This window comes from Cavia porcellus, unplaced genomic scaffold, assembly GCF_034190915.1.
Source record: "Cavia porcellus strain 051 isolate PalLab524CR breed Dunkin Hartley unplaced genomic scaffold, mCavPor4.1 scaffold_8, whole genome shotgun sequence".
NCBI classification, from domain to species: Eukaryota; Metazoa; Chordata; class Mammalia; order Rodentia; family Caviidae; genus Cavia; species Cavia porcellus.
The window spans coordinates 24,142,515-24,164,541 of record NW_026947491.1 but is presented as its reverse complement, the minus strand read 5'-3'; the positions used below and the strand labels follow the sequence as shown (position 1 = coordinate 24,164,541).

Here is a 22,027-nt window from a genome sequence, read left to right as displayed (position 1 = left end):
GACAGTTAAAGAAATGATGGGTCTTGTCATGTGTCATTAAATAAACACCCTCTGCTGAAGCATACACCCTTCCATCCTGCACCCAAAGTTCCTCACTTTCACTGCCTTTTCTGTTATGTCAATGAAAGAATGAACACATGTACAAAATCAACAAACCGAGTTCCCCCCTGGGAAATACTCTAAGCAAGGTGCACTGTGGATAGATGCCCAACCTAGCTATGTGCCAAATTGTCAGATTCGCCCCTTCCCAGACTTACCAGCTGAGAGCTTAGGGAAATTTTCACAGGATTTGTTTTTTCTGACACAGTTAGACACATAGGCTTTTTCCTTTCTGCATCACACTGATCTTTAGTTGGGTTAAAGACCCACACTGGGGTGGAGGTTCTGGAGAGAAAGGATTCCTGCCTCTAATTAGAGATTTGTGAGCAGTCTCCTGGTTCTCTTCCCACTGTGATTTTGTGTTTCTTAATTTGTGTCCTTTATTTTATGTCTTCAACTTTGTAAGCAAATTAACCTTTTTTTCCTTTTCTTCTATTTGCAGGAGGCATTGAAATTTTCAGCAGAGACCTTCCAAGGACATATTACAGGATTTTGTAATAGGAAACATATAGAAACTATTAGAGATATTTATTGTCTGTAAATACTGTAAATGCAGTGGAATAAAACTGCCCCCCTCGTTGCTCTATGAAACTGCACATTGGTCATTGTGAATATTTTTTTTCTTTTTGCCAAGGCTAATCCAATTATTATTATCACATTTACCATAATTTATTTTGTCAACTGATGTATTTATTTTGTAAATGTATCTTGGTGCTGCTGAATTTCTATATTTTTTGTAACATAATGCACTTTAGATATACATTTTAAGTATGTTGATAAATGACACAATGAAGTGTCTATTTTGTGGTTGATTTTAATTAATGCCTAAATATAATTATCCAAACTGATTTTCTTCTGTGCATGTAAAAAATAGCAGTATTTTAAATTTGTAAAGGATGTCTAATAAAATATAATCTAATTATACCATGACTCAGGAGGTAAATTACAGCCTTCAGAATTTCTAGGAGAAGGAACATGAAGCAGTTGTTTTTCTTTTTCATCTTTTATTTGAATGCATTCTGAAGCTTAATAAGTTCATCTGGACACATATTCTAACATATTAGTTTTTAGAGAAAAACCACTTCAAATGTATTTTAAGCAATATTTTACTTCAAAAACTTACCTAAACATCATTTTATAACATATGTGTAATTTGCCTTGAACAAGGGAAGGGCAGGAAAAGAGAGTGAAGTCAAGAGAAAAGTGAAAGAACCAGTCCAGAAGGTTGGCAGGAGCAAACTGCAGGGAGAGAAGCTAGTCGGGGATTAGGGCCCGATAATGTCAGCCTGTGTAAAGTCTGGGAGCTCTCGCTCTCACTGAGGAGAAGGATAAGAAGCATGAAAGTGCTACTTCAGGATTCTGCCTGCTATGGCTGACCAGAAAAAGACAGAGGTGGGAAACAGGACAACTGAAAACCTCACAACCTCCGGAGGTGAGGCCCACTTGCTGCGCCCTGAGGCCCTTGTCTGCTGAATGCAAACAAGGCCCGAGTGCAATGCTGTGTGGAGTCTCCCCCGCTCTGAGCATCTGTCCAAGCGTTTCCTTCTAGGGAATTTGTTTCCTGTAACGGTCTAAAACTTAGGACACAACAGAAAAGAGAACAGAACAACCAAAAATCCTATGAGTCAAGCCTGTGCATGTTCAGGAAGATGCTCTTAGGCCCAATTTTCTGTTCAGTATCTATTATACTGTTAGACGTTGTGAAGTGGGCAGAAAGTAAAAGGCTGTCTTTAAGATTCTGTCACTCCAGTGGTCGATTACAAGAAACACAGTGTATACAAAATAACTCAGTGCTGTCTACGAGAAACTGAAATGATCCAAAACTCCACCTATATTTTTTAAAGGGAATACAAAAAACACATAAGGAGAGATTAGTATAAGGTATAGGCAGGACTGCTTGTTATTGGCAGTGTTGTAGTGCACCACGTTTACATCCCTAGTGTGGAGCTGGTGTACCAACAGAACACACTTTATTCCTTTTTCCATCCCTCCCTTCCGCCTTCCCTCCTCCCGCCATCTCCACCCCCTTTGAGAGGATTTGCCACCCTATGCCTATTATTATCCATCTTTTATTTTGTTCTTTGTTTATAATTTGAATTTCTAACATAGGAGAAATCAGTATGGAGCTTTCTCAAAAAAAAAAAAAAACACTAAAATTAGAAATTCCATGACCCAGCTATTTCCTTTCTAGGTTTCTTCCTGAAAGAGTTAAAAGACAGCACATTTCAGTGACCCGTGCACACCCGTGTTTATAGCTGCACACTTCATAATAGCTCGATCTTTAAAGCAGCCGATGTGTCCATCAATAGGTGATGGACAAAGATACTTACCTACAATGGAGTGCTATTGTGTCATAAATACAAACACTGCAGTTGTAGGGAAATGGACGCACTCGACACCATGATGTTAAGTGAAATATACCAGGCACACGAGGATTATGCTTCTGAGAGGAACATGCTGGGATTCAACTTATATTTTCACTTATGTACCATAACATTCAAAATAAGATACACCTTATCATTTTAGAATTTTAAATGTATATTAGTAGGTAAATAAGAGAACTGTGGGGCTGGGGATACCGCACAGCACCTGCCTGGCAAGTGTGTGGTCCTCAGTTTGAGTATCAGTACAAAATATGTTTAGCTTCACTTATAAATTTATTCCACATGGTGTTTGCACCTAAGGAATATTCAGGTTTAAGGCTGATATTCAGTGTGTAGAAAGCAAGCAGTTTAGAATGTCTTAGAAACATACAACCACCATTATACAAAACACTATCTGAAACTCTAAGGCTGAAATAAAGTTACAGCAAATCTTCAAGAGTTGTTCATATGAAAAGTACATTTTTATAGACCAGAATGTGGGATTTCTTTTACATTTTAGGTATACATAATGATAACATTCATCACAGGGAATCTGTGCCTGTGTGTACTGTATCTTGTTTCTCCTTTTTCTTGCCTTCCCTCCTTTCAAATCCTCTTCAGCTGCTTATTTACAGAAGATCTGCTTCTATTGTTTCTTTCTATCCCCTTTTTTTCTTGTCCCTTTCTTCCTCTGGCCATACCTCATCGTATTTCTCATCGCATTTCAATATGTTCTTCCCATTTCCCAATATCTATTGCACATTTTCATTCTTTTGATTTCTCACACCAGAGAAACAATGCAGTACTTAAACATGCGTCTGATTTATTTCACTTGACATAGTGTCGTGGTGCATCCATTTAGCTGTAAATGTCTCAAGCTTATCCTTCTTTATGGCAGAGTAGAACTCCATTGAATAAAAATATCTTCTTTATCCATTCATCTGTTGATGGACATTTGGGCTGTTTTCTTTTTTGTATTTTAAAAAAAGATTAAAATAAAAGACATAGCAAAATAGGTCAGAACAGAACAATTTAAGCAACATAGTGTTTCACCACAAGGCAACCCGACACAACAGTAGCTACCATAGTGTCACTTTCCTTGAAATATTTGCGTATACTTTCATATACTATAGCACCAAACATAACAATGCAATGTAAAACCTTTCAAGAGAATGAAAGTATTACAGGGTATTTAGAATCAACTAACAGAAAATGAACAATGGTTACTATATTATCTCCTTATTCATAAAAAATTTTCTTTATACTACAACCTAATAAAATCCAATAAGATACAACATGATAAAACTGATAGAGACAGAAGAACAAAAGCTTGGTGGGACTTCAAAACAAGATGATATTAAATCAGCACTAGCTATGATAATGTCTTGTTTTTTTCAAAATAGCTGTTCATACCATCACAGACAATAAAATCAAACAACCCAGAATAAAACCATTCCAACTAATAAATGAAAACATTATAAGGCTTCAAAGCAATATTATGAGGAATAATGATTACCAAATACTTTTATGTATTCTTACCATTTCTTACACTAAGGAAACTATCCATATTTATACATGTGAGTTTGATTTATTTTGCTTATAAGTATGGTCTCAAGTTGCACCCATTTATTTATAAATATCTTAATGTGATCATTCTTTATTACTGAGTAGTACTCCATTGTATAAAAATACCACAACTTTTTATCCATTCCTCAGTTGATGAACACTTAGGTTGTTTCTAAGATCTGGCTATTACAAATTGTGCTGCTATAAACATGGGTGCACATATAAAACTGTGGTATGATGTTTTCGGTTCTTCTGGGAATATGCCTAGAAGTGAAATAGCTGGAACAAATGGGACTTCCAATCCCAGCTTTTTGAGAAATCTCCAGACTGACGTCCACAATGGTTGCACCAATCTACACTCCTACCAACAGTGCAGGAGAGTTCCTTTTTCCCCACAGCCTCTCCAGCATTTGTTATTGGTAGTTTTCTTGATCCTGGCCATTCTTTCTAGAGTGAGATGGAATCTCAATGTGGTTTTAATTTGCATTTCTCTACTGAGCAATTATAGAATTTCTTATAGAATAAACATTTTTTCATGTATTTATTTGCCATTTATATTTCTTCATCTGAGAATTGTGTATTCATCTCAGATGCCCATTTTTGGATTGGATCTTTGAAATTTGGGGGTCTGATTTTTTTTTTAGTTCTTAAAATGTTTTAGACAGAAGTCCTTTGTCTGAGAGACAGTTCACTAAGATTTTTTTTTCCAGTTTGTGGGTTTTCTTTTCACTATGCTGGAGATTTCTTTTGACATGCAGAAACTTTTTAATGAGACATGATCCCAATTATTGATTCTGGGAAGTATTTCTCATGTGCTTTGATTCCTGTTCATGAATTCTCTACCTATCCCTATGTCTTCAAAGTTTTTACCCAATTTGTCTTCCAATAGATTTAGTGTTTGTGCTTTAGTATTCAGATCTTTGATCCATTTCGATTTTAATTTAGTACATGGTGATAGGCACAGGTCTAATTTTAGTTTTGGCATATGGAGAGCCAGTTTTTCCAACACCATTCATTAAAGAGGCTGTCATTCATCCAGTGAACATGTTTGGCCCCTTTATCAAAGATAAGGTGGTTGAGTGTGTTTGTAGCTGTGATTGTATCTTCTAATCTATTCCATTGATCTTCGGCTCTGTTTTTATTCCAGTACCATGTTGATTTTACTACTGTTGCTTTGTAGTATAATTTCAAGTCAGGGAATGTGATGCCTCCTGCCTTCCTTTTGCTGCTTAGAATTGTCTTCACTATTCTAGGTCTCTTCTGGTTCCAGATGTACTTTAGGAGTGATTTCTCTAGATCTATGAGGTATGTTGATGGTATTTTTATTGGTACTGCATTGAATCTATATTAACAGTTTTGGGAGAATGGTCATTTTCACAATATTTATTCTTTGTATCCATGAGCAAGGGATGTCTTTCCATTTTCTGAGATTGTCTTCAATTTTCTTTTTCAGTGTGTTATAATTTTCCCTATATAGATCTTTCACTTCTTTCATGAGAATAATTCCTAAATATTTCATTTTTTGGTTGCTAGTGTGAAGAGTGTGGCTTCCCTTATTTCTCTCTCTGTGATTTTGTTGTTAGTGTATAGAAATGCTATTGATTTTTGAGCACTGATTTTGTATCCAGCTACATCGCTGAATTTATTTATTGTATCTAGGAGTCTTTCAATGGAGTTTTGGTGGTCTTCTATGTACAGTATCATGTCATCCACAAATAATGATAATATAACTTCCTCTTTTCCTATCTTTACCCCTTTTCTTTCTCTCTCTTGTCTAATTGCTCTGGCTAGTATTTCCAGTACTATATTGAATAGGAGAGGTGATAAGGGACATCCTTGTCTTGTGCCTGATTTTAAGGAAAAGGCCTTCAATTTTGGCCATTTAATGTGACACTGGATGTTGGTTTGTCATAGACGGCTTTATCAGATTGAGGTAAAGATCATCGATTCCAATTTTCTGTAAGGTTCTTATCATGAATGAATGTTAGACCTTATCTAAAGCTTTTTCTGCATCTATAGAAATGATCATGTGATTCTTACTTTTGGCTTTATTGATATGGTAGATTACATTTATTGATTTACATATGTTGAACCATCCCTTCATGTCTGGGATGAATCCCACTTGGTCATGGTGTATAATCTTCTTGATGATTTACTGCATCCTATTTGCCAATATTTTATTGAGAATTTTTGCTTCCATGTTCATTAGGAAGATTGGCCTATAGCTCTCTTTTTCAGTTGGGTCTTTCTTAGGTTTTGGTACTAGAGTAATATTTGATTCCAGGAATGACTTAGGAAGGATTGCTTCCCTTTCTATTCCATTGACGAGTTTGAGGGGTGTCAACGTTAAATCTTTGTATTTCTTATAGAATTCTGCAGTGAATCTGTCTGGGCTGGGCTCTTCTTTGTAGGTAAGGACTTAATTACATTTTCAATTTCATTAATACAAATTGTGTTATTCAGCAGTTTTACATCTTCTTGACCCAGCTTTGGTACTTCATATGTTTCTAGGAATCTGTCTATTTCTTCTGTGTTATTAAACCTATAAGAGTAGAGGTTTTTGAAATAGGTGTTGATGATCTCCTGTATTTCTATAGAGTCTGTAGTGATTTCACCTTTTTCATTCCTTATTGCATGAATTTGAGCTTTTTCTTCCCTTTTTAAAATAAGGTTGGCTAGTGGCTTATCAATTTTATTTATTCTTTCAAAGAACCAACTCTTTGATTCATTGATTCTTTTTTTTTTTTTTTTTTTGTCTTTTTCCTTTTTATCGGTACCGGGGATCGAACTCATGACCGCCTGCTTGCACGGCATACACTTATGCTGCTGAGCTAAATCCCCAGCCCCAGATTCATTGATTCTTTGGATTGTTTTCTTAGTCTCTATTGCACAAATTTCTGCTCTGATTTTTATAATTTCTTCCCTTCTTTTGGCTTTGGGTTTGACTTGATCTTTTTCTAGATGTTTGAGTTGTAACATTAGGTTATTTATTTGTATTTCTGTTTTCCTGATGTGGGAACTCAGTGCAATAAATTTCCTTCTGAGGACAGCTTTCATAGCATCCCACAGATTCCAGTAAGTTGTATTTATATTTTCATTTGCTTGTAGGTATTGTTTAGCTTCTTCTTTAATTTCCCCTGTGACCCACTGGTTGCTCAAGAGTGTGTTATTCAATTTCCATGTGTTTGTGGGATTTTTGCAGTTTCTTTTATCATTAATTTTTAGTTTCATGGCACTATGATCCAATAACATTCATGGGATAATTTCAACTCTTCTACATTTATTTAAATATGTTCTGTGGGTTTGTATGTGGTCTATTTTAGAGAATGTCCCATGTACTGCTGAGAAGAATGTGTATTCTGATGTTGTTTGATGGAACACTCTATATATGTCTACCAAATCCATTTGTTCGTAGGTGTGATTCAGTTCTGTTATTTCTTTGCTGATTTTCTGTTTGGTTGATCTGTCCCGTGGTGGCAATGGTGTGTTTAGGTCTTCTGTTATACTTGGGTTATTGCTAATTTGGTTTTTCATTTCTATTAAAACTTGCTCTATATAACTGGGTGCTCTGGAATTTGGTGCATATATATTTAAGATTGTTATTTCTTTTTCTTGAACTTCTCCCCTAACCAGTATGTGATGACCTTCTTTATCTCTTCTGATCATTCCTGGTTTGAAGTTCACATTGTCTGCAAACAGAATTGCTACCCCCGCTTTTGGTGGGGAGGGTTCCTGTTGCATGAAGTATTCTTTTCCATCCTTTGACTTTCAGTCTGTGAGTACCTTTTAGGTTAGATGGGTTTCTTGTAAACAGCATATGGTTGGATGTTGTTTCTTGATCCATTCTTCCAGTCTGTTTCTTTTAATTTTTGAATTGAGACCATTTACATTAATGGTTATAACTATTATATATATATGTTTATTGTTGACATGTTATCTTTCTACTCTTGCATCTTTATCTTTCCATTCTGTTTGTCTGCTTTGCTTAGTGGTTTTTTCCTAAGTGTATCTAAACTGTCTTTCAGTATTCTTTGCAGGGTTGGCTTGGTGATCATGAAGTTCTTCAGCTGTTCTTTGTCATGAAAGTATCTTATTTCTCCATCCATTTTTTTTTACTTTTTTTTATTTATTTAAGGAGAAAAAAAGAAAAACAGAAAAAGGGTACAAGTTATACAGAATTTCAGAAAAAATAAACAATAGGAAATCACTAGTTAATAGATTACATATTGTTATCTTAGAAATAGTTGTTCAAGTTACAAAATTAAAGCATATAAAGTGGACTTTCAAACACTGAGACTGCAAACAGTTTTGTTCAATGATCCAACAAAACTCAGTAATATGGTTATCTATCTTATACACTTAAATATATATGCAGTTATATTCTTTACAGCACTTTCTTTTCCTTTCTTTTGTACAATGGCAATTACACATTTTGGGTTTTATTACTCCCACAGTTCTTATTACTTTTTTTTTTAAGAGAGTAAAACCAAATGTGACATAACAGAACAGAGTCAGTCAAATCAAAAGGATTCTCCATCCATTTTGAAGGACAGTTTTTCAGGGTACATCATTCTAGGTTGGAAATCATTTTCCTTTAGGATCTGAAATACTTCACTCCATGCTCTTTTTGACTTTATTGTTTGTACTGAGAAGTCTGCTGTGATTCTGATAGATTTTTTTCTTTATAGATGATCTGTCTTTTCTCTCTGACAGCTTTTAATATTCGATTCTTATGTTGGGTTTCTGGGATGGTGATTATTATATATCTGGGTGTAGTTTTATTTTGGTTATAGCTATTTGGAATTCTATATGCTTCACTGATCCTGATGTCAGTTTCCTTTCTCATGTTTGGGAAATTTTCAGTGATTACTTCTCTAAATATCCTCTTGACATTCTTTATGTTGTCCCCTTCTTTTTCATTTATCCCTATCAATCTTATGTTGTTTTTCTTTGCATCATCTTGCAGCTGTTGAATTGTTATTTCCTGATTTCTTGCTATTTTTAAAAGATCTTTCCTTTCCTGCTCACTAGTTGCAATCTTGTCTTTGAGGTCTGAAATTTCGTCTTCACTTTTGTTGAGGCGGTTTTGACAACTTTCAGTGGAATTTTTGATTTCTTGTATATGTCTTTCAATCTGCTTCACGTATTCTGTTTGTTTCTGATATTTTTCATCCAGAGATTCTATCATTTCATTTTGTTCCTCTAATTTTTTAACTGTGTCTTCTTTAGATATGTTCAGCATCTCTTTCATTTCTTTTATCATTTCTTCTTTTACCTGGGAGATTATTTCTAGTTTGAATTCCTTTAAAGCTTCCCGGAGTTGCTTCTTTATTTCAGTTGCTATTATTTCAGGTATTTCAGGTGTATGGCATATATTTTCTTCTATGTATATAGCTCCTAAGGTTTCTTGGGATGGACTGGAGGTTCAAGATTTTATTTTGGTCTTTTGTTTTGCCATCTTCCTATATTTCTGTGTTTCAGTTATTCCAAGGCTTCCCTTGGGCCTGTTGGAAATCCTCTTTTATGCCCTCAGCTCCTGGGACTCTGGACACCCAGTTCCCTGGATTGAGAGAGGGTCACTGGGGATGGACTCAAGACCTGTGTAGCCAGTCAAGTGTGACAGGAAGCTGTAAAGTTCATTGACCTGTGGAATCAAGAATCTTAAACTCCCAGGGCTCGGGATGGTGTGGAGACACTCACCTCCACCAGTCCAGTTTCCAAAATTGAGAGCATGGGCAGGCCCAAGTTCCCCAGAACCAGCTGAGTGTGGCAGGAAGATGGGAAGTTGGTGCAGGCAGGCCCAAGATCTGTTTTCAAGATTTAGCTGTGACAATCTGTGTCACTGTAAACATTGGTGTGCATATATTGCTGTGGTATGATGCTTTTAGTTCTTTTGGGAAGATACCAGGAAAAGGAATACCTGAGTCAAATGGAATCCCTAGCTTCCATTTTTTGAGGAATCTCCACACTGTTTTCCACAATGTTTGTACCAGTCTATACTCCCACCAGTGATGGAGAAGGATTTCTTTTTGCCCATATCCCCTCTAGTATTTGTTATCAGTTGATTTCTTGAAAATAACCATTGTTTCTGGGCTGAAATGGAATCTCAACACTTTTTATTTGTATACCAGAAATCAAATTCAGGACCTCTTGCTTTCCCAGGCAGGCACTGTGCCACTGACCTATGTCCCAGCCTTAGAATTGTTTTAATTTACATCTTTCAAATAACCAGGGATGTTCTGGGAAGTATCTATTCATTTCAAATGCCCACTTTTGCACTGGGTTTTAAATTTTGGGGATCTGATTTTTTGTGAGTTCTTTATATAATTCTTTGTCTGAAGTACAGCTGCCAAAAATTTTTCCAACACTGTGGGTTGTATCTTTCCCACACTGTGGGGCGTATTATTTTGGTGGTTTCTTTTGTGGGGCAAGAACTTTTTAATAAGTTGAGGACCCAGTTATTTGTTCTTTGCGATATTTCCTGTGAATCAGGGTTTTGTTTGTAAAGTCTTTGGCTACACCTATGCCTCCCTTTTCTATCTTCTAGCAGAGTTAGTGTTGCTGTTTTAATATTCAGATTATTGTTCCATTTCAATTTTGGTTTGGTGGATGGTGAAAGATATGGGTACAGTTTTAATTTTCAGTACATGAAAAAGTTTTTCCAGCCCTGTTTATTCAAGAGGCTTTCTTCCAGAACTGGTTTTTGGTGCATTTGTCAAAGATAATGTGGCTGAGTGTGTTTGGATCTGTTTTCACATCTTCTAAGCTGTTCTATTGATCTTCAGATCTGTTTTTTAATACCATTCTTTTCATAGTAGCTTTGTAGTATAATTTCAAGTCAGGGATTGTGATGCCTCCTGCCTTGCCTTTGTTGCCCAAAATTGGTTTTGCTTATCTATGTCTCTTCTGGTCCCAAATAAATTTCCAGATCGTTTTTCCTACTTCTGTGAGATGTGCTATTGGTGTTTTGATCTGAACAGCATTAAATTTTTATACCAATTTTGGAAGTATGACTATTTTCACTATATTACTATATCTGCCTATCCAAGATATCACTATATCTGCCTATCTAAGAACAAGGAATATCATTCCATTTTCTGATACCCTTTTTGATCTTTGTCAGAGTACTGCAGTTTTCAATATGAAGGCATTTAACTTCTTTCATTAGATTAAGTCTTAGATATTTCATTTTTTGTGGATGGTATTACAAAAATGTGGTTTTCTTAATTTTTCTCTCAATGAGTTTGTTATTTGAGTATAAGAATGGTATTTGTTTTTCAGTGATGACTTTGTAGCCACCTGTGTTACTCAATTTGCTTATTAAATCTAGACGTCTTTTTGTGGAGTTTTGGGGATCTTCTAAATATAGTGTCATGTCATCTGAAAATAATAATAATTTGAAGGAATGAGAAGATACTCAGCAAGAATCCAAACCATTCCTTCTTGTAAGCCAGCTGGTATATGGGTTGGAAAACCAGAAGAGCATCCCACTACCCCAAGACCTCAGGGTGAGACGATAGCAACTGAGATGGAAGGAATAGCTTGGTGCTTGCTTAACTTACTCTGCAGGCCTGGGGCTGGGTAACTATTTGGAGAATGGTAGTGTGCACTGTGGTAAATATGAGGGATTTCCTTTTGTTCTGTTTTTGAAATCCAGTGTTTTGTTCTGTCTTATTGTTTTGTTTTATCCCTATATCTGGTAGCCCAAGCAACTATTTTGAAGATAGAAACATGCAATATAACAACCATTGTTGAATTTCTATCATTTTGTTTTGAGAACCTATAAAAAAGGATAATTTTAATTTCTTTTCTATCTTTATTCCTTTTATTTCTTTTGCTTACCTAATTGCTCTATTTAATGTTTCCAGAACTATATTGAGTAAGAGTAGTAATAGTGGACATCTTCTTTGTTCCTGATTTTAGAGTGAAAGCTTTCAGTTTTTTCCATTTAGCATAATGTTAGCTGTTGGTTTGTCATAGATGGGTTTTATCAGATTGAGATAAAGAACATCTATTCCAATTTTCTGTGGGTTTTTTAAATCAAGAACTTTGTTGGACATTGTCAAATGTTTTCTCTGCATCTGTTGAGATGATTATGTGGTTATTGTTCTTGGCTCTGTTAATGTGGTGTAATACATCTATTGATTTGTATTTTGAACCATCGCTGCCTCCCTGAATCCTACTTGGTCATGTTGCATAATCTTTTTGATAATTTGCTGTATCTGTTTGTCAGCATTTTATTGAGGATTTTTGTGACTGTTCATTAGTAAGATTGGCCTATAGACTCCTTTTTTAGTTTATCTGTCTCCGGTTTTGGTTTCAGAGTAATGCTTGCTTTCAGGAATTACCTTGGGAATACTAATTTCCTTTCAGTTTCATTAGAGTTTGAGAAATAACAGTCCTAGGTCTTGTCTAAATTTCTTGCTGAATTCAGCAGTGAATCTAGCCAGACCTGTGCTTTTCTTTGTTGGTAAGTTTTAATCACATCTTGAATTTCACTGATATTGTGTTGTTTAAAATTTTTATATCTTCTTGATTCAGCTTTGGGAATTCATATGCACTAGGAATCTGTTCATTTCTTCTGTATTTTCCATCTTATTTGAATATAGTTCCTCAAAGTAGGTATTTTTGATCCCTGGGATTTCTGCAAGGTCTGTTATGATTTCATTATTTTCATTCCTACTTGCATGGATTTGAGTCTTCTTTTTTTCCTTTTTTTTTTTTATAAGATTGACTAAAGTTCTGTCAAATTTATTTAATCTTTCAAAGAACCAACTGGGAATAATTGATTCTTCATATCATTTTCTTAGTCTCAATTGTATTAATTTCTGCTCTGATTTTTAAAATTTCCTCCCTCATATGACCTTTGCACTTGACTTGCTATTCTTTTTCTAGAAACTTGAGGTTAAACATGTGTCATTTGTTTGAGCTATCTCTGGTTTTTTGACATGAGAATTTAGTGATATAAATTCCCTTTATAGAACTACTTTCATTGCATCCCACAAGTTCCAATATGTTGTACGTTCCAATATTGGCATTATTGTTTAATTGTAGATAATGCTTAATTTCTTCTTTAAGTTCATCTATGGCACACTGGTTGTTCAAGAAGTTATTATTTAATTTCTATGTGTTTACGAAGTTTTTGTGGTTTCTTTTGCCACTGATTTACAATTTCATTGTACTGTGGTCTGATAACATTCATGGGACAACATCAATTCCTTTATATTTACTTAGGCAGGTTCTATAAACTAGTATATGATCTATTTTAGAGAACATCCCATCTACAGTTGAGAAGAAGTGTATTCTGATGTTGTGTGGTGGAACACTGTAGACATTTACTAAGTGCATTTGTTCAAAAGTTTGGTTCAGTTCTTATATTTTTTTGTTGATTTTTTGTCCAGTTGATCTATTTGTGACAGTGAGATATGGAAGTCCCCCATTTAAATTGTATTAGTGCTTATTGACTTTTAATGTCTATTAATATTTGTTTTATCTATCTGGGTGCACTGATATCTGCTGTGTATATATTCATGATTATTATCTCTTCTTGGATTTTTCCCTTTTCAAGGATATGTTTGTCTTTCTTGAGTAGTCCTAGCTTGCAGTCCATTTTGTTGGTAGATAGAATAGCTGTTCCTGCATTTCTCATTACATGGGCTATTGTTTTCCATCTTTTGACTTTTGGTTTATGAATTTTTAATTAAATGTGCTTCTTGTATGCAGGATATTGTTGGATCTTGCTTCTTGATCCATTCTGCCAGTCTGTTTCTTTTGATTGGGGAATTGATACCATTTACATTTATGATTATAAAAGATATGTATTGACTTACTTTGACATGTTATTTTCCTGTTGCTGGTTCTCACTTTTTCCCTCTGTTAAATTACTTGCCTTGCAGGTAAATGCATTCTTTGGGGTTCATGGAGTTGTAATCTTCATTAACTCTTTTAGAATGTCCTTCAGTACCTTTTGGACTGCTGGTTTGGTGGTCAAGAATTTCCTCAGATATTCTTCATCATGGAAGTATCTTAGTTCTCCATCAATTTTGAAAGATAGTTTTGTGGGTTACATCTTTCTGGGCTAGAGGTTATTTTCTTCTAAGGTTTAAAACACTTCTCTATATGATAGTTATACCAGCATTGGCTCATTCTGTTGCGTATACTTGCAATGGAATTTTTAATCTCCTGGACATCTGTTTGAATCAATTTTATGGATTCCATTTCTTTCCTTTGTTGAGTGTTTATGGATTTATCATCTTCCTAACCTCTATTTTTTTGTTCATGTCTCCTCTAGCATCACTTACCATGTCTTTAATTGTGGTCTCCATCTCTGTAGTTATCTCAGAGACTTCTGCTTTGTTTTTTCTAGAGGCTTTTTCTTCTCCTTTGTTACTTAAACTGTTATCACTTCACAGAGTCCAGGCAGGTGGCTTTTGAATTGTTCTACCTCACTGGCCTGAGTTTGCATTTTTTAAGCTGGAAGTCTGGGATTGCATCTTGCTTCTGTATCTTCTCATTTATTTTCTTTTTAGTTTAATTCCTGGATTGATGCTTGTAAATTACTTGTTGCATGTAGCTTTATTGCTAGTAATGAGAACTCTTAGGAAAGGAGTACTTCTCAGAGATGCTTCCAGGTGTACTCAGTTTGCATTTTGACTCTGTTGCAATATCCCACTTCTCCAATTTATTGAGAATGAGAAGTTGCCTCCTATTTGGTCCAGCCCTTGTCCTTTGGTACGGACCTATAATATTGCTCATACCCTCAGACAATCTTGCCATACAATGAAGAACAACTGATTAGAACAATCTTGTCTTTTTGGCTAAATTAGTACAATCAGTAATAACAATAGCATCAAACACAGCCTAGATAATGACAGCCTGGTAACTATTAATTTGCCACTTTTAACCATATGAAATAAGTTTGTAGTTATATATCAAAATCTAAAACAAACCAGAAAATTGTATACAGTAAATATACCTTCAATATGGTGATTTTTTCCTTAAGGGGAGAAAATTTAAAGATGTTAGGGAAAAAATAGAGAAGTAGAAGAAGAGGAAATGATTAGAAAGCAAGGCTGGAGGACAAACTTTGGGAAGCTGATGAAGGCAGGAGGCAAAGAGAGGAGAAAGAAATAAAAACAAGAACAGAACAAAACAGCAGCAACAAAAAAGAACTAGACACAATGTTCACATTCATATAAAAATGAGAACAATCAAGAAAAACAGAGAAAAGAAGCCAAAAAAAAAAGAAAAAAAAAAGTATCCACATTGGGGCATGTCTCTGCTGTCAGTGGTAGACAGAGGGGGCAGACAGAGCCCAGACCCATGTTAGTTAATCCCTGAAAGCCAGCAGTAGATTTACGGCAGAGGAGCACATAATCCCAGCAAGCCTGCACCTTTAGGTCCCCTGAAATTAGCCTGATTTCTGGCTGAGCGTGAAATCCAAGTTGTTCAGCCTGCAACACTCTATGCCTTCTGCCAGCTTAAACTTAGATCCTTGACCTCCCACTGGATGAAGCCAGCCCACAACTGCTCTGAGTTCTCAACTCAGTTGGCCCCTCTCCAAAATGGCTATGAGCCAACTGCCCTGTCCTGGGAGCATCTGAATCCGAATAATTCGCCAGCCACTGCAGTCCACTGAGTTCACTGCTCTGTTCAACTGGTGAGTTTCTCCATGGGGGTCACAGCAGTCATTGTGCAACTGCAGGTTCAAGCCCCGCCCCGGACTTGCAGCCAGGGCTGGGGGGAAAGCGCTGCCTGTGGTCACCTCCTTCTTCTGCACTCAGGTCCCTGCTTTCACTTTCCCGTGTGCCTCAATATTCGCTTCAGATCTTTCCTGGCTCCCCAGGACATTTCCTCCATCTTCTCTCCCTCACACTGCCTTATGCCAGTGTCTGGAGACTGAATCTCCGAGAGGCTGTTTCTCTGCCGGCCACCACTCCTCCATCTTCACAAAAGACTCAAAAATATAACTTCTAAAACACCAGTTTTGTAAGTGCTTGAAGAAGAAGGCAAGGAAGCCTCAGATTCAGCTTCTAGTGCAAGTTGCCTTTAAGTTTTTCTTGATAAGTAGCCCATTCTTGAAAGGAGGAAAGAGAGATAAAGGAGATTTATAGTTGTCAGTTCTTACCAAAGCATTGTGATACCATTGTTGCCTTTAGTTATGCCCTAGTTACCTAGTAGCATTAACAAACAAAAATATAGGACAACAGAATGGAAAGATAAGTGGAACAAAATCTTTAGAAAACATATCTTTTTCTATGAAAGAAAAAAATGTATAAGTTAAGATAAAAATGTTCAAAGGTAAACTCTTAGAAAAGTATAGTTGCCAGGCATGCTGGTGTGTGACTTTAATCCCAGCACTCTGGGAGGCTGAGGCAGGAGGACCACTGTGAGTTTCAGGCCATCTTGGGCTCCATAGTGGGCTCAAGGCCAGCATGAACTGCATAGCAAAACCTTGTCTCAAAAATAATTACAATCTAAGTACTAGAGTTTGTCCTTAATTAATGTACAAAGTAACATTTTAAATTAAGGCAAATTGGTTTAAGTATTCTGGAATTTTACAAGTAAGACAATCTGCTAATGTATCATTACGTTCCTCAAACTTTATTCAAACAGAAATTTGATTTTCAAGTAGACACCAAATTTATTTATGGCTATTGCGGAGCCATTTCCAAAAGACAAGTAGTGATGCTTATGTGTGAAGACCTTCTTCCTTTCCTCTGTACTTTCTCAGCTACCATTACAAATCAAGTGTACTCTAAAGCACAGCCTAGAGCACAGCTAACATGTGCAGAGCCACACTGTTAAGAACAAAATTCAATTTTGACATTATTAGTCCTGAAAATATTTAATGCCAATCGTTGCGTCTTTCTTCCTCGTTACAAAAACTAATTTGTAATGTAAGCCATGTCACCCCATAAATATAGGAAAACTAAACATTTTCCTGGGAGACAGACAGTGTAATGCCCACCTTCATGGCTAAGAATTAAGTTCTAATTTTCCATTACCTAGTCTAAGTGCCAGTTGCACAAAGCAGCTATTAAATTTGCAGTTAGTATTGCACAGAGACAATAGGAGTTAGTGTTTGTAAAATTGGAGATGGTCTGTCTAATATGCACATAATGAAACCAATAGGAAGAATAAAGTCAAATATCACTTCAACTTTGTCTTATAGTCAATTCATTAAAATATGGTTTAACAGGTACCCTTCTGAATTCACAACACAAGAGTGAGGACCTTTCCTTGGAATACATGTACAGTATCGCAGGGTATTAACTTTAGAGTTACCTAAAATTTAATTCCAGCGTATTTTATAGTTTAGCTCCTGTTTGCTCCCTTTTGCCTATAAAGTTCATGGAAAGAAAGGACCAGCTGTGAACAAAAATGATGACTACAAAGTGATCATCCACTGTGAAGCGTCCCTCACAGAGCTATTTATTGCTCCTTTTTCAAATAAAGGTGACAGACTCCCAGAACAGATGTTTGCCATTTCCCTTCATTTGATAACACATAAGCTGTTGAGTCCAACATCATAATGAAAGATTCCATTATGCTGTGACCGAGATTCTGCCATCTGGTAAGTTACTCCCGAAGGTTCAACCAAACTTTGCAGAGAGGGTGGAACAGTGTCGGTCAGCACTAAGATTCCAAAGCCAGGGATATTATTTCAATGAATTCAATTATTGTGTGTCCTGGGGTGGATGTCTTAGGGTAAGTGCTGTCCTTCCAAGGTGCCAGCGGAGCGTCTTTGGCCATGTTGTGGCTCCTGGAGGGCAGGACCTTTGTCTTATTCAATATCTACCCCTAACATTTGAGAAGAGAGTACAGAGCAGGTGCTCAATACATTCTTGAACAGATTTTAAAAGTTCTCTCAGTTTCTGGATTAATCAACCGGAAGCAGAGTTAAACAGAGCGGCATCTGCTGGCGATGGAAGATGAGTCTGACTTTGGGAAGTGTGGCTTTCAGCTGCCAGTGCCTTCCACAGTGCCCTTTGTTTCCAGCCTCTGGCTTAAAGGTGCTTTTCCAGCCCTGTAAGTATAAGAATCAAGGGTTTGTGTTGAATATAAAGCAACCTCCCAGTGGAAGGGAGGAGAATTTAAAATATCAGGTTTTCTAGCTATGAATACGCTGCTCAGAAGTTCCCCACAGGCCACGGTTGTGCAGAAGAGGCTCTCTGCTAATTCGACAGATAAATGTGCACAGCTCCCAAACAGAGCTGCCTACCGTCAGGGTGAGAACACTCTTATCTCCGTGCAAGTCCCTAGCGTTGTTCATGTTTACAAATGCAATGCATAGGGATATGTGTTCAGATTGCATTTTTGTTAAACTTCAAAATATTTTCCAAAGTGTTTCCTTGTATTTTCCTCCAAACTAAAAGACATTTACAAATTGAAATAAATATAGAACAATGTCACACCTGAAAACTGCATTGTCGTAAGTACTACTACTACTCCTGGCTAGATGTGTGCTGCTTTAGGGTCCAGAGAGCTGTTGTCCAGCTTTCTTTTGAGTAAGGCAAATGGTGGTCACGGCTCACTGAATCTTCATTAAAAACTGCTGGGAACTGGCCTGTTTGGGTTTCATGTTCTACAGAAGAAGTGCTAAACAATAGTGAACCACGCCACATTGGAGTTAATGACTCTGTGTTCACATCACTCTTTCAGTCATCACAAGTTTTAGTAGAACCCTTGAGTTAACGTAACACCTAAAATTGCATATTGAAGAGTTATGTCATGACCAATATAGGAAAAGGAGATTCAGGCAGGTTTTCTGGCAGAATAAACTTATTTTCTCCGAACTACAAGAGATCTGTAACTGCCACCTCCCTCCAGAACTGAAAAGTGTATGAACACTTTATAACACTATTATAACAACTATGTTGGAAAAAGTAAGCTAGCATAAGGCTAGGCCAACACATTTATTAATTTTCTCTATCTCCTTTTATCCTCCGAGGCTCCCATGAGAGGGGATTCTTCCCCTCCAGTTCACACCAGTGCCGTTTGCTGTAGCAGAGGAGATAGCTTGCCCTGGGCCAGTCTCCAGGAGCAGACTGAGTTCAGAGCAAGGGCTCCCTGACTCGAGGCCATGCTTGGCTCAGGACAAGCATCTTTCACATAGAACTTTTTTCTAACTCAGTTCAGGGAGTTCAGGGAAACAACAGGTCCGAGAACCCCATTTTCCTGCCCTCCTCCATCCCTGGGAAGGCATCACTGTCAGTGTCAGCTCTGCCTGCACCACCTCCTCTGCATGGACACAGCCTTCAAGGGCCGTAGATATTGCTCATGAGCTCCCCCCGCCCCGCGTGTGCACGTGTGCGTGCGCATGCGTGTGTGTGTGTGTGTGTGTGTGTGTGTGTGTGTGTGTGTCTCTTTCTCTCGGTCTCTCTTGGTCTGTCTTTCTCTGTCACACACATGCACACACATGTACAACCAAAAGGAGTTCCCAGGTATTTGAGGAGTGGTTGCAGGTGGGCTGGGAGCTATGCTGTGTAACCATCCACAGCAGCCATGGTCCTGTCTGTAAGGAGATAGACACCTGAACCTAGACCTCTCACCCTTTCCTCTTTTTTTTCCTCCTCCTCCTCCTTCTCTTCCTCCTCCTTGGCTTCCAAGCCTATGCTCTCTGCCCCTGGCTGAGGCAGCCCCCTCCTCCTTCCCAGAGGCAGGTTATTCTTCATCATCATCATCATCATTATCATCACCATCATCATCGTCACCATCACGGTCACCACCATCATCATCATCACCATCGTCACCATCATCAGTGCTATCCTCTCTACTCTCTGACATGCACCCTACTGCCCACACTGATGAGTACTTCCTGTAAGCTTTGTAGCCCAGCTGGTTCTGAGTGGCTCATTTATTTATGTTTAAAGGACCTGGCAAAGAAAGGGAAGGAGTTTCCATTGAAGCAACTTGGTCGGGAAGAAAGGGTGCATTGGCTTACAGAGGGTGCCGTGGAGAAGGCAGCGGGTCCACATGGATTTGGATGGGCAGGCTAGGAGCAGCTGCTCCCTTGAGCCCAGACTCCTCGCCTTTAGAATTGGGGTACGCTCTTTCATCACAGCCTGAAGCTCTTTATGGGGAATCTCATCTCGCTCACACAGTTTCTCCATTTTATACTAAGCAAATCTTTATGGAGATAGACCATGATACCGGATCTGGAGATGCATGCTTGTGATCCCACACTTCAGAGTCTGAGGCAGGAGGATCGCCACAAATTAAAGGCCAGCCTGAACTAGTGAGACCTTGTCACAAACAAACAAACAAACCAGAGACAACGAGAGACACAAGGAAATCTATATTTTACATCCCAAAGGAAACCACAAGTGTGAGGATAAGGGCTGAGTGTCAAGGACTCACTGAGTGACAGGAAAGATATTTTTGCCTTTTACTATGCTAAGGAACCGTGTTCCTACTCTGACCTTGGCTGAGTCCCACTGTACTTCTCCTGACCTGCGAGCTCTGTAAAACTTGCACAGGTCCTGCTGGCCAAGGGCTACACCTCCTCAGTGAGCCCAAGGCAGAGGGAACTGTCTATGTCCATACCAGCCACTGTGCTGTCTCCTGGGCCCCACTGATACCTGCTTCCTGAAGGGTCACTGCCAGGGGCAACTAGGGTGAGAGGTCGGCGCTGGCGGGGGCAGGCCGGCGGGCGGGGAACCCCAGGGATCTGCTTTCCTCCCTTTCACCGTTAGGCCCTCAGTTCACACACTACCTGGTCTTTGCTGTGTCAAATTCACAACTGTTTCTTTTTTCTCATTTCTGGTATATTTTCAGCTGTTGTTTCCTCCTGAGCTGATCTTTTCTGGGAGAGGTGGCCCAGCTGCAGCTTCTGTCGAGTGAATAACACACCTCATTGACTGGGAATGACTAGACCCAGAAATGTCTTGCTCACCAGAGTTGGCAGCTGTATCTGCTTGCATGTAACATAGACTACTAGCTAACTCTAAAGCCCAGTTTCTGTCATCTCTTGCTGTTTATTGTCTTGCCTGTAGACTCAATGTAATTTATGGTAAGGATAATTGCAAGACTAATAATCCGCCCTGCCTGTTCAATGTGGCTGTACCTAAGCACCACAGAACTGGTATCTGTGTGGAACCAGCATTAACCTCGGGCAATGTATAATAAAAACCTGAACATCAACGCTTCTAACATTTATGTCCAGGAAATTTATTTCTTAGCAATAAAATGACAAGGCTTTTCTGATGCTGAGAACAAAGAAACTCAAAAATGGCTTTAGGCAATGGACAAGCAGCATAAAATAGTGGAGTTTTCCTGTTGTCTCGGAGGAAGCGCACACAACCTGTGCCCTACATGACACTAGGGGTAGCTTTCTGCGAGTCCCATCTGGAACTGAGAGAGTAATATTTCTCCACTAAACACCATGGCCTTCCCTTAGTGAGTACTGCTTGTTTGTCTGCTGAGTCTAGTGGGAATATTTATGCTCTCAGTGAAAACTATGCAATGAAGCCAGAGGCGGCCCCTCCAGATTGAGACTCGGATAGTAAGAACACTAATGTACAACTGCGTGATGTGCAGGAAACCAACACCAATCAAAGAGTCCTTGCTGGTAGTTTATTTCCTGTTGATGCAGGTTCAGTCACCTCATTCCCCTCCAATGTGGAAAAAATAGTTTCATCTCATTTGCACTTTTGTTTCAGTCTTCCTAGTCAGTTTCTTTCTTTCTTTGAACAGGTTATAACATCTGGCTCCTTTCTTGATAGCTGAGGAGAAGAAGCCTTTAACACATATTCATGTATATATCTGTACTTGTTACTGCTTTTAATTAATATTTTTCCCTTGAAACAGCCACTCTTCTATACCCCATATATTTTTCAAGGACAGGAAGTTATGAAAGCTATCCAGCCCACAGATGGGAACTGGCCTGAGCTTCATCAAACAGGACCACTTTACCAGTAGCCACAGTGATTGGTTAGGGATGGGCATATGGTCGAATAGAGCCCCTCCTCCCGTGGAGCTTCCCTGCTAGCATAACA

General features: G+C 38.0%; 1 protein-coding gene across 1 annotated transcript in view; it reads left to right on the top strand.

The window, feature by feature from the left end:
* Positions 1-19,814, top strand: part of Pthlh (parathyroid hormone like hormone) — a 28,137-nt gene extending 8,323 nt beyond the window's left edge. Inside the window, exon 3 of the mRNA XM_005002326.4 lies at positions 19,688-19,814. Within this exon, the coding sequence (XP_005002383.2) occupies positions 19,688-19,814 (127 nt within the window). The remainder of the gene's footprint in view (positions 1-19,687) is intronic.
* Positions 19,815-22,027: the final 2,213 nt, after the last annotated feature.